This window comes from Pseudonaja textilis, chromosome 2, assembly GCF_049901715.1.
Source record: "Pseudonaja textilis isolate UNSWEBS1 chromosome 2, rPseTex1.2, whole genome shotgun sequence".
Classification (NCBI taxonomy): Eukaryota; Metazoa; Chordata; class Lepidosauria; order Squamata; family Elapidae; genus Pseudonaja; species Pseudonaja textilis.
Genome location: NC_141991.1, coordinates 31,568,442 through 31,581,154, shown reverse-complemented (window position 1 = coordinate 31,581,154; position 12,713 = coordinate 31,568,442). Strand labels below are relative to the sequence as shown.

Sequence of the window (12,713 nt, the reverse complement as noted above, 5' to 3'; positions counted from 1 at the left end):
ATCAGAGTGCAAAAAAAATAAAATAAATGTGGAAGTGCCTTGGGACTGCTGAAAGGACTGCACTGTAAGATATAGGCCGTGTCATACTCCTCTCTCTCTGTTCAATTTCAACATCGCTTCTTTGATTCTTTTTTCAAGCTCCAGGTCCTCTCTGTCTAGAATGTAAACATTGTTCTCTTCCAAGGATCTTTCCCTTTCCCACAAGTTAATTAGAACTGAAGAAGTTTCTTGGATGAGAAGTGAAATGTCTTCAAGCAAAATCAAGAAAGTTCAGTTGGAAAAAAAAGGGTGGGGAAAAACACCTTTGTGGCAACCATGACCTGCATGACTGAGAATCTCCATAGACTATCAGTTGTGTTGGCAATGAAACTCCCAGAATTCCCATCTAGCGTGCCTTTTGGCCTGCGGCTTCAACACATTTGGAGATGCCAACGGTGGGAAGATCCAGTAGCTATTAGCTGCTTCCGGGCAGCATTTTCTGGGTCCCATTTATTGCATGTTGTTCTGAAATGACTTCATTTTTTGCTTTCTAGCTGCCATTGTTATCCAGAAGTGGTGGTGTCATATGAACCCTTGTCTGGAAGGAGAAGAATGTAAAGTGCTTCCAGATTACACAGGTTGGTCATGCAGCAGTGGAAACAAAATTAAAACAACCAAGGTAAGTGGTTGGATGGATGGACTCACCTCCCTGCTCTCAAGTGGACCAATATCAGGGGCTGATCATACTGGGTGGGAAAGGAGAGTTTAACTTACTCTATTTTCTTGAGATTTAAATTTCTTCTTGAAATAAGAGTTTTCTGCTCCGCCCCTCCAGGATGGAAATCATGTATGTTATTAAATGGAAACTATGTTTTTCTCCATTGGGTCAAATAGCAGAGGTAGAGGCTTTACCTATGAAGAAAACATCTCCCAAGTGAACTGTGTCCTAACCCAATCTTCTCTTCCCCTTCCAATTTTAACCCGAAAGCGGGGCATCCAATCACATCTCCCTCCATTTTTTGTAATTTTCTATATTAAGCATGGACATTGTTACCCCAAAGACCTCTTGAGGCATATGTGCACACAGGCCCATGTGGATATTCAGATGCACAGATACAAACACCATTCACCTTGGTGCCAGTTCTGTGGGAAGGGGACTTGCATATTGCATTAGTCTTTTGGGACTGCAATTTATCTCCTGTAGTAGTTTAGTTCCTGAAGATGAAGCCATGCAGTGTACGGTCAGGCTTTATTAATTACCATAATGTCCCCAAAGTCAGTGGTCTGTTCCTCCTATAATAAGGAATGAATGACAGTCATTTACGGGAAAGAACTAAAAGACAATACTGGAGTCAAGATTGAGCTGAGGTTGCAGCTTCTTTCTTTTTTTTAAGTTACACACATCACAATCTTTAGTGCTGCCTTTCTCTCAGTATCCATGCATTGACTTTGATTTTTGGGTCACACGAAAGCAAGAATTTTTAAAAATGCACGCAACATCATTGCCTGGCATTTCAGTGCAGCTGAGATTACTGGTATGGAAGGGATGGAGAACTCTGCACATACACAATGAGTGTCCCATCTTTATTTCCTATGACTGAAGTTGGACTATTTTCTATGGCAATCATTACGTCTCCTTTACACCTATTTTTTTTTTAATTTTACACAAGTATAGAGATTGTTTTAAATTGTCAGTCCTGGGTATCATTTTTATTTTCAAGAACATTGGGACCTACATAGCTACTATAGACTTAAAAGAACTTAATAGTAGATGGATACAGTCCAGTGTAGGATAGGCAATTTGATGTCCACCACAGGTTTGGCATTCAGCAATCAGGCTTAGCCAATATTGCCAATTGCGGATTTGGTGGTCCTAAATCTCTTGGGGGTACAAGTTGCCTCTCTCAATCCAGTGCTTTGTTTGGAAATAGACACATTTACTCCCTCCTTTCCTGCCAAAACAACACAAAAGCAAAGGGGAGACATGATAGCAGTGTTCCAATATCTCAGGGGCCTCCACAAAGAAGAGGGAGTCAAGTTATTCTCCAAAGCACCTGAGGGTAAGACAAGAAGCAATGGAGAAGCAAACTAATCAAGGAGAGAAGCAACTTAGAACTAAGGAGAAATTTCCTGACAGTTAGAACAATTAATCAGTGGAACAACTTGCCTCCAGAAGATGTGGGTGCTCTAACACTGGAAATTTTTAAAAAGATGTTGGATAACCATTTGTTTGAAGTGATGTAAGGTTTCCTACCTAGGCAGGGCATTGGACTAGAAGACCTCCAAGGTCCCTTCCAACTCTGTAATTCTATTCTATTCTAAAGTCAATCTGAGGACTTATTAAGGAGGACCTTGGTGAGCCAAGTCTATCCATGAGGACAAACTCAACAGTGTTTATTTTCCTGGGAAGTGCATGATTTTTAAAGCTTGGAGCAAAAAACCAAAACAAACAAATAGGCTGAAGGACAGGCAAAGATACACAAATAGGGAACTCTTTGCTGCCATTTGTTGGTCACCTGGAGTTTGCAACTGGCCTCAGATCATCTGGCAAGGTGCAAACCGTAGTTTTTCAATGTTCTTGTTTTGGATTTTTTTTTTTCATTCCAAATTTGAAAATCTAAGGTATAGTAAGCTGTCTCTGAAAACTGGAGATGTGTAAACTTAGGCTATAAAGAAGAATTGACAACTGAGCAGGCTGACGGCATCTGTGATTTGTTTGCCAACTTGCTAAATACGTAGATAAAACCAAGACTAGCTTGTCAATTGAGGAAAAAATGCTCTTCCCCTAAAACACCTGGTTGATTTTTGCCTCGCACTACTCAGAATCACGCTTTGCTTTTGATATTGATATTTTTCATTCTTATACAGAGATGAATGTAAAGGATGGGCTTTCAAATCTTCCCGACAGCTTAAGCCTGCGTTAAATTTAAAGCATAAGGCACATAAAATGTGGCAAGCCCAGGAATATGCATGAACTCTAAAAAGTCTCTTTTTTGTGCAACAAACTTTATTTCCTACAAAATGGAAGCGTTGATCGTGATACCAAAATACTTTGAAAAGCATGATGACTTACTGCTCAGATTATAGGCATTATGGAACATTACCATTTCCAAGGGCTCATAGCCCACAAATCACTTCGGACAGTGCATGCATTCACATGCAAGCATGCATTCCGTACTTCGAGATAAATGGGGCAGTCCATGTTCACAAAAGCATTGCATGTACATGGGAGAGCATGTGACTGGAATCATTCTCACTAACTATGTTGGACTAAAGGGTTAAATCTCAGAAAGGAATTGTATTTGCCTTAACACCGACCCATCCCAGTTAGTCAGAAAACTTCAAGAGACAAATCAAACACTTGGATCTTAGCTTAAGTGACCTGCTTTTTAATTAAGGTAACTAAATAAAACGCTGTGCATTCAGAACTTTGTGGATTTGCTTTTTGACCATCTCAGGTTTAAAAAGTGGAGACTGGGGGAAGAAACTCTGCTAAGATCTGTGAGAAGCTTATGGTAGCCATAAAGGGCTCAATGGAAGAATGGTGTAACCTGGAATATTTGATTATAATTATTTGAACTTGGCTCTGATCTGGCTTGCTAAACGTAGGATGCTGCTCCTAGGCACTCTGACTTGAAGATAAATTCTATTTGATAGTATGGCTTCTTTCTAAGACACACACATGGCATAACTCTGCCACAGGCCGTTATTAAAGCTTTAGCTAAAATTTTCAATCTGATCTGTAGTAGTTGGTCACCTGACACTGATTTAAACTTCAGCTTTCAAGAAACCTGTTGGGGCTGGTTGCTTTGATGCAGACCTTATTGTCACCATTCACAAGCTGAAAGCTCTGCTAGCTTGAAAAAAGGCACAGATGCAATATATTCTGCTACAGAGAACAGGGATTACTCAGATTTTTTTTTTTCTGGAATGTATGATCTAAATCAGGGGTGTCAAACTGGCAGCCCATGGGCCGGATGTGCCCCACACAGGCCACGCCCACCCCAGTTCCGCAAAGGCAAAAAATGTCACGTGATGCAGTCGAGTTTGACACCCATGATCTAAAATGAGACAGAATAAATATGTTCTGGAAAATTGAGGGAAAAGAGGGAGAAAGAAAAATTCTTTTATACAAGTGAAAATACTATTGATTTCACGTGGGTACTTTTTATTAGTTTATTCTTATCAATTTATGCTGATCCCATTCAAGATTCAAGACAGTTCACAATCTAATAAAAATAACACAAATAGTAAAACCACAAACGCTATAGTGCACGTCATTTGGTCCTCGTATTTTAAAGTTCATAATAAAAATACCTCTGTTATTCCACAGAAGTAACCAGTCTTAAAACAGCGCATTAGACATCTGCCATCTGTTTTGGCTCCTTATACCCTGAATGCTGTATGAAGAGGGCCATCTTTATAGGCTTAAAAACACATCGATAGGGAGAGAGCTGTTGGACCCTCGAAGATAAAATAACTTTATCCCAGGAAGTTAGGTTTTGCAACATGCCTTCTCCACTCCTGTGTAACAGATAAGCAGATTCTATTTGGATCAGAACACCAGCACTCGTGCAGCATTGGTGTCATTTTACAATAAGACCTCTCATCTGTCTGCAGGAAGGCAGTGCTTCTTCCATCTGGGGCAGCTTTTAGGTTGTCTTCAAGGGCAGCCCCATGTAGAGTGAGATAATAAGGTCATGTTCAGACCCATGGCGATAAGAGCATGAGTCAGTGTTACCAGAGCCTGCTGCATATGCCACCCTGGGTTATTCATTCAGGTCTTTCTAAGCTGATTTGAGGTGTAAGCCATCAAAAAGAACGATAGCAGACCAAGAGACTCAAAGCATAACAGAGGGAAGCGAAGCACGTGAGTTGTTCGCACACATAAAGTAAGACAAAAATGAAAATAATAACGGTTTCAAGCCCACTTATTATTCAGACTGAGTGGAGCAATGATCCATCACCGGTAGCCTCTTGTGCAGTTGGACCAGTGGTGGACCGGTTGGGCCGAACCAGTAGTAAAACAAGCCTCTGAGGATCAGCTGAGAGGAAGAAAAAAAAGCTTGCGACAATCAGCTGAGAGGAAAAAGAAGAGCAAAGTGCAGGATCAGCCGTCCCACCTGCCCCTGCACTTTTCTTTATCCTCTCAGCTGATTGGTGCTGCAGGAAAACTGCACATGTGCACATTAGACAAAGCATGCCCACCAAGCCATGCCCACCAAATTGGTGGTAAAATAATTTGAATCCCACCACTTAGTTGGGCCTGCAATAAAAAAACACTTGGGGAAGTCACCAGAAGCCAGTACAATCTAAAGAAGAAGAAAAAACGTCCATGCAGGGGCCAAAGACCTGACTGGCTTACATAGAACATCAAAAACGTCATCAAAAAAGCACAACAAAGAATGTTCTTTCTGCGCCAACTCAGAAAACTTAAACTGCCCAAGGAGCTGCTGATACAGTTCTACAGAGGAATTATTGAGTCTATCATCTACACCTCTATAACTGTTTGATTGGTTTTGCAATCCAACAGAACAGACACAGACTTCAGAGGATAATTAGAACTGCAGAAAAAACAATTGCTACACACCTGCCTTCAATTGAGGACCTGTATACTGCACGAGTCAAAAAGAGGGCTGTGAAAATATTTACAGACCCTTCACATCCCGGACATGAACTGTTTCAACTCCTTGCTCCCATAGAGCATTGCACACCGGAACAACTAGACACAGGAACAGTTTTTTCCCGAATGCCACCACTCTGCTAAATAATAATTCCCTCCATACTGTTCAACTATTACAAAGTCTGCACTACTATTACTGTTAATCTTGTCATCACTCCTTATCACCCATCCCCTCCCACTTGTGACTGTATCACTGTAACTTTGTCGCTTGTATACTTACGATTTATATTGACTGTTTCCTCGTCTGATTTGATTGCTTATTGTACCTTATGACTTATTATTAAGTGTTGTACCTTATGATTCTTGACAAATGTATCTTTTCTTTATAATACTGAGAGTATTTGCACCAAGACATATTCACTTGGCCAATAAAGAATTCTATTCTATTCTATTCTAGAATGCAAATGAGTACGAGGAGTTTCTCCTCCTCTACGAGTATGAATCTAGATTCCACGTCTGATTTAGCCTTTTGTGCACATCTACAGTTTGAGATTAGCTACGATGCTGAATTAGCACCCAGGAGTGCCCTTAAACTGGCTTTGCTTCATTAAAGTAACAAGCTAGGAACTCCCCTCTTCAAAGAAGAGAGCCCCAGGTGTGCAATCTGCCTCCCAGTGAAGTCAATGGCAAAGCTCACTTTGATCTTAATGGGTTGGCATTGCAACCCAAAGGTGCTGCAAGTATCTTTAATTTGCTAATTTGCCCGTGATGAGGCTTTCCCCATTTTTCTTCTTGGTATCTCAGTATGTTTTTCGCTGGGAGAGGAAAAACAAGGGGCAGGGATATTCAGATAAGACATTAAGCTTCCTTTCACACTGTGAATTCATGTAGGTATAACGATGAATGAACCGGCGCGGATCCCTGTTGTGCTAACCAAGGGAACAGAAGCAGCTCATTAGCAAAAGGCACCTCTCCATTCAGAAAATCCCCCGCACACACCTGTGCACACAGATCCATACAGAAATAAACATACCTCTTTATAGATGGAAGATAAATGGATGGTAGAGGAGGTGAAACTCGTAAGGGTAGCAGGTATTTTGCTCCCCATCTTCTCTTTTGCACTTTTACAGTTAAAGGTGAATTTCAGTAGCTCAAAAATTCAGGGCTTAAGTGCAAGCATGCAGAAGAATGACGACTTCCCTGGACAATATTTTGTAAATTGGCTGACCTCCAAGCTCCAGCAGGACAGCCCTATCTTATCAACCAGAATAGAAGACCAGAGCATAATACACTTGCATATTGTCAGAAAGATTTTTTATCTTGGATAGCAGGTGCTGTGTTTTAAATTTTTAAAGAAGAAAGCCTCTCTCTCGGGCGCTTTGATCTGAAATCTTGCATAGAGCGGGACTCAGTGGCCTAAGTGGGTTTTCCAACTGGATTGTTCATAAGAACAGGCAAGGGAGAACAGGCCTCATCTTCTTATCAGTATGTATATACAACATCCAGACAAGGGAACAATGCATAAAAATGCAGTTGAATGCACGTTTCTATCTATTTTTAAAGGTAGTTTAAAAGGAAAATAGATGAATAGATTCTTGGAATTAAATGCATGACATTTTCATCCTTTCCTAACTACTTTCTATCTCTTTGGCTTGAATCAATCTTTTATGCTAAGCCACAATGTTATTTAGTTTTGGCTTAGCAGATTGTGTGAACATAACCATAGTAAAGCATGACTTACAGGTCATTGACTTGTAACAATTCCTTTAGTGACTGAGCTTACAACGGCACTGAAAAAAGGGACTTATGACCATATTTCACGCTAATGACCATTGCAGCATTCCTTTGGTCACATGATCAAAATTTGGATGCTTGGCAATCAACCTGTTTTTATGACAGTTGCAGTCCCCCAGCATCCACCTGATTGTCTTTTGTGACCCTCTGACAAGGAAAGTCAATGGAGAAGCCAGATTTACTTAGCTACTGTGTTCCTAACTTAACAACTGCAGTGTTCACTTAAGAACAGTGGCAAGAAAAGTCGTAAAATGGGGCAAAACTCACTTAACAACTGTCTTGCTTAGCACTGGAAATTTTGGGCACAATTGTGATCATAAGTCGAGGACCACCTGTACACAATAACAATAGCACTTAGACTTATATACTGCTCCATAGTGATTTACAGCCCTCTCGAAGCAGTTTACAGAGTCAGCATATTGCCTCCAACAATCTGGGTCCTCATTTTACCCACCTCAGAAGGATGGAAGGCTGAGTCAACCTTGAGTTGGTCAGGATTGAACTGCTGGCAGTTGGCAAAATTAGCCCACAATATTGCATTCTAACCACTGCACCACCAGGGCTCAATTATCTGAACCTAGGCAGTTGTTCAAATAAACTCTAACTTAGTGCAATATACACAATGATTTTTGGTTTGTGTTTAAATGTAACTCCCATCTTATTTTCTTGATATGATGGCCCAATTGTGACTTGAGAAGTACAATTTTAGAATTCAGATTCTCAAAAACATGGTTCACTCTTATTTGGCTCTCCTATACATAAAAATAGAACACATCAAGGCATCTCGTTTTTATTGTTATTTGCTTAAAGAATAATTCTAGATTTAAATCAAAAAGGTTTATTTGTTGTAACCTCTGTGCTGCTTCAGTTTCTCAAAGAAGTTATTGCTGATGTTATCCATTATAGCAAAAAATGACAGTTGCATTTGGTTTCTTTAGAAATTATCACAGCAATGTTAAATATTTAGATAGTTTCTCATGCCCTGGTCATCTCACAACTGAATTATTGCAATGTGCTCCACATGGGGCACCCCAAGACTACAGCTGTTTCAGAATGCAATGCCATGAGTAAGTAGCGTGTGCCTCTTGGGGTACCCATGTCTCTCTATTGCTGTACAAGCTGCATTCACTTCCATTTGGCTTCCAAAGTGCTGGTTATAAAGCCCTATATGGCATACAGTAGGTGCTGAATGGCTCCAATTGTTTCTGCTTACCCAGGATGTTCCAGCAGAATGAGTGCACTCCAGGTTTCCTCTATTTATATATATGTCATTTTGTGGAGGAAAATGTGTGTCTTCTCTGTGCAGCCCCAGGGTCTATGACAATTTGCTGCAGTCAACTCGTCATGGCCAACTTGACATGTGCCAAACTGTTGCTGGGCCAAGAGTTATACTAATATAATGGTGAAATAGAATCATTAAAGAAAGGTTGCAAAAGGAAGGACGGAATGAAATGTGAATTACAAAAATTAAAATATTTTTTTCTTATTTTAAATAATTAAATTTAATTGTAAAATTGTCCCAAGGAGAGTTGTCCTATGGTGAGTTGGCTGCACTGAGTTGGCCGCAGTGAGTTGGCCACAACGAGTTGGCCATAGTGAGTTGTACCATTCTGCTCTAAAACAGCATGTCCACAGAGATCAGGATGTCACTCTCTTTTTCTGGAGTTCCAGAAAACCTGTCTTTGGTCCCAGGCCTTGGGTTGATGTACTATTGTTTGTCCAGGATCTTGTTTAATATTTAATGTCTGTAATATTATTTCAGTCTGGGCTGTCCATTTGGTTTCATGTTTTTATCTGTTTTATATTTTATTCCTAGTTTTCTACACTGCCGAGAGTTCATTGGAGTTGGACTAATGAATTTGAATAAATAAATAAAAGTAAAATATGTCACTTAAAAGGCAAATTCCATAACCTAGAATTACTAGGAATAGGTCTAAAATAAAACTGTCAGTATCTGGATGCATCTACACCAAATAACAACAGCAGCAACACCCAAAGGTTAAAATACTATGTGCTGTTTTGCTTATCCACGCATACAGTAAAAAACACTACTGTCTTTTACAAGGCATACAGTTTTGGTCACCATGATATTGAAAAAAGATGTTGAGACTCTGGAAAGAGTGACAAGAAGAGCAACAAAGATGATTAGGGGACTGGAGGCTAAAACATATAAAGAGCAGTTGCTGGAATTGGGTATGTCTAATTCAGGGATGTCAAACTCACGGCGTCATGGCGGCATCATGGGACTGTTTTCCCCTTCGCTAAAGCAGGTGGGGACGGGGCTAGCATATGATGCATCCAGCCCGTGAGCCATGAGTTTGACATTCCTGGTCTACTTTAATGAAAAGAAGGTCTTGAGGTGACACGATAGCAGTGTTCCAATATCTCAGGGGTTGCCACAAGGAAGAGGGAGTCAAGCTATTCTCCAAAGCACCTGAGGGTAAGACAAGGAGCAATGGATGGAAACTCATCAAGGAGAGAAGCAACCTAGAACTAAGGAGAAATCACCTGACAGTTAGAGCCATTAATCAGTGGAACAACTTGCCTCCAGAAGTTGTAAATGCTCCAACACTGCAAGTTTTTAAGAAGAGATTGGACAACCGTTTGTCTGAAGTGGTGTAGGGTTTCCTGCCTAAGCAGGGAGTTGGACTAGAAGACCTCCAAGGTCCCTTCCAACTCTGTTTGTTCTATTCTGTTTTGTTCTATTCTATTCTTCTATGAAAGGAATAAAGTGATGAAAGGCCTGGAGCAAGTCCCTTAATTGAACAGATCCCAATGCAGTTGAGAAGTAAATGATTCTAAACTTGATGAGTATCATGGATGAGGAAATCTATTTACTTAGCTTGTTGAATGTGACACCAACAGAGGGTGATGCTTTGAGAAGATGGAGTCACCGTTCCCTGCTTCTCAAGGTCTCTGCCCTTGAGAAGTATTAATTTGGGCTCTTGATACTTAAATTTCTTTTTGTAATTATAGGTATCCTGAATATTATCTGGGTAGATATTCTTTGGATGCCCAAAGCTCTTGCATAGCTCTGACATTTATCCATTTAGAATCACCAGGGCAACATAGAAGAAATCTCTATGTGCAAGTTGCAGAAGTTGGTACAACTTCGATATTTCTGAGGGTTGCTGAACCCTTAAAAACAAAATTTGTATTCTTAAAAACAAAATTCTAATATAAAACTTGGTGTGGGTATCCCTTGAACAATAGGGAATCATAGTCCAGGAAGCAAGTACCCTTGTCAGCAGATTGAAATATGAATAACTATTTATCTTGTGGATAATATCACCATGATATTATTAGTACAGGTTCAGAAGTTACACTACATAGGATTTCTGTAATTTGGTCAAAATCGTGTCTGTTTAATAATGTATTTACTCAGAAAAGAATACAAAAAATTCATGACAGCCAGTTAACGCAAGTAAGCAATTTTATGAAATTTTCTTCAAACTCCAATGATAGAAAAGCTAATATTGATATATTTTATGCAGTATTAATTTTAAAACTAATTTGAAAATGAGTGTGAAAGCCAGGCAGAGTGAGCCTCCACTTTGTATATTGATTATACAGATTGTGCCATCAACAGTGAAAGCTTTGGTATTAACAGGGATGGGAGGGAAATGAGAACATAATTCTCAGAGTAATGCATGAAAATCTCCTTACAAATGATCAGGTATTTGAAAAGTTGCTCAAAACTTTTAGCAAGGAAGGCTCCTTTAAAAGGAACATATTCCTCTCAGCTGCACTGTAGAGCAATTCTAGACCTGAAAAAGTCATTTGATCAGAAACATAAAAAGAAAAGCATCTACAAAACCATGGCTAATGATGCTTTTGCATGTTGTTAATAGCAACAATAACTGTTTGGACAAGATGAATTCTAGCAAACAGATAAGCCAGTTTTGAAAGGATTACAAAAACTAAATAAAAATCAATGGAATGTACTTTGTTGTGTACGTTCACTGAGCATAACTAACTGGGCTGTTTCAAAATGTACATACAATGTATTGTGAAAGCTTAAAGGCCAAGGTAGTTATCTGAAACCAACCTAAAGCTTTTGGATATTCCTTATCTTTTGTCAGCATTTACCTAAGAGTCTGAATAAAGTTCTTTTTCTCTCTGATTCCAGAGAGTCCTACCAATCCTTTAACTCTGCTGTTACCTTTCTTCCCTTTATTTGGACCATTTCCTTCATACACTCCTCCTTCCATAAACTGTTTTGAAGACCAGGCTTAATATTATATATGATCCCCGCAGTGGTGGGATTCAATTTTTTTTTTACTACCGGTTCTGTGGGCATGGCTTGGTGGGCGTGGCAGGGGAAGCATACTACAAAATCTCCATTCCCTCCCCACTCCAGGAGGAAGGTTATTGCAAAATCCCATTCCTTCCCAACCCACTAACCTGCTTTCCAGCTCCGTTCTCCTGTGCAGGGCAACAAAAGAAGATCCAGCTGATCAGCTGGGACTCGGGAGGCAGAGGGGACAGGGCCAGTCAGAGGTGGTATTTGCTTGTTCTCTGAACTACTCAAATGTTCTGCTACTGGTTCTCCAGAAGTGGTCAGAACTTGATGAATACCACCTATGGATCCCCCTAGATCAGGGTTCCCAACTCCTAGGCCATGCCCCATTTAGCACTGGGCTGTGCAAGTGGCGGGCAAACACTTATGTGAGTGCAGCTCTACTTGTATGAGCAGCGGGCATGTGCACCTTCCCCTTGAGCAAATGGAGCTGTGTGCACAAGTGCCTGCCATTCACATGGAACCATCCCCTTTCCTCACTTCCCCCTGTCAACCCTGAAGCTGACCTGACAGAAGCCATTTTGTTGCTTCAGTGTTGCCACACTGGAGTTGAGGGATAGGGAGGGGAGAATAGAGACAGCTGGGGTTTTGTAGCCACAACAAAACATTCTCATACATGGTCAGAGAGAGGAGTGATGTTACCCGGCAACCAGATGGCACCTCGATTGGACCATGTGACTGATTGTTTGGGGAAAGGGAAGAATTTTTACTTTTAATTAGGTGAAAACCACAGGAACTTTCAGAGTCAGTTTTCACTAGATCTGTGCCAATTTGATAGATCCAATAAAACTATTCTTTGAGCAACCTACCTGCTTTGGAGTTTTGTTAGCTATGAGTGTATCACTTGGAATCCTGACACCCCCGCTGGTCCGAAAACCCAAAAAGGTTGAGGACCACTGTCCTAGTTGACGTTCATAAGTTGTCAATCTTCAGGAAAAATTGATGAATGACTTTTATTTGAAGCCCCCTCAAGCACTGAGTTGTCAGTATTCGTGCTTGAAAACTCCCAGTATTTGG

The 12,713-nt window shown here is 40.4% G+C and overlaps 2 protein-coding genes across 4 annotated transcripts in view; both read left to right on the top strand.

The window, feature by feature from the left end:
- Positions 1–12,713, top strand: part of EOGT (EGF domain specific O-linked N-acetylglucosamine transferase) — a 669,726-nt gene that overhangs the window by 262,589 nt on the left and 394,424 nt on the right. The gene's annotated exons all lie outside the window — the stretch shown is intronic.
- The window catches only part of TAFA4 (TAFA chemokine like family member 4), a 198,479-nt gene that overhangs the window by 179,358 nt on the left and 6,408 nt on the right, over positions 1–12,713 (top strand). For all 3 annotated transcript variants that reach the window (XM_087923637.1, XM_087923635.1, XM_087923636.1), the window contains one exon: positions 534–658. In XM_087923637.1, coding sequence (XP_087779763.1) covers positions 534–658 — 125 coding nt within the window. The remainder of the gene's footprint in view (positions 1–533; positions 659–12,713) is intronic.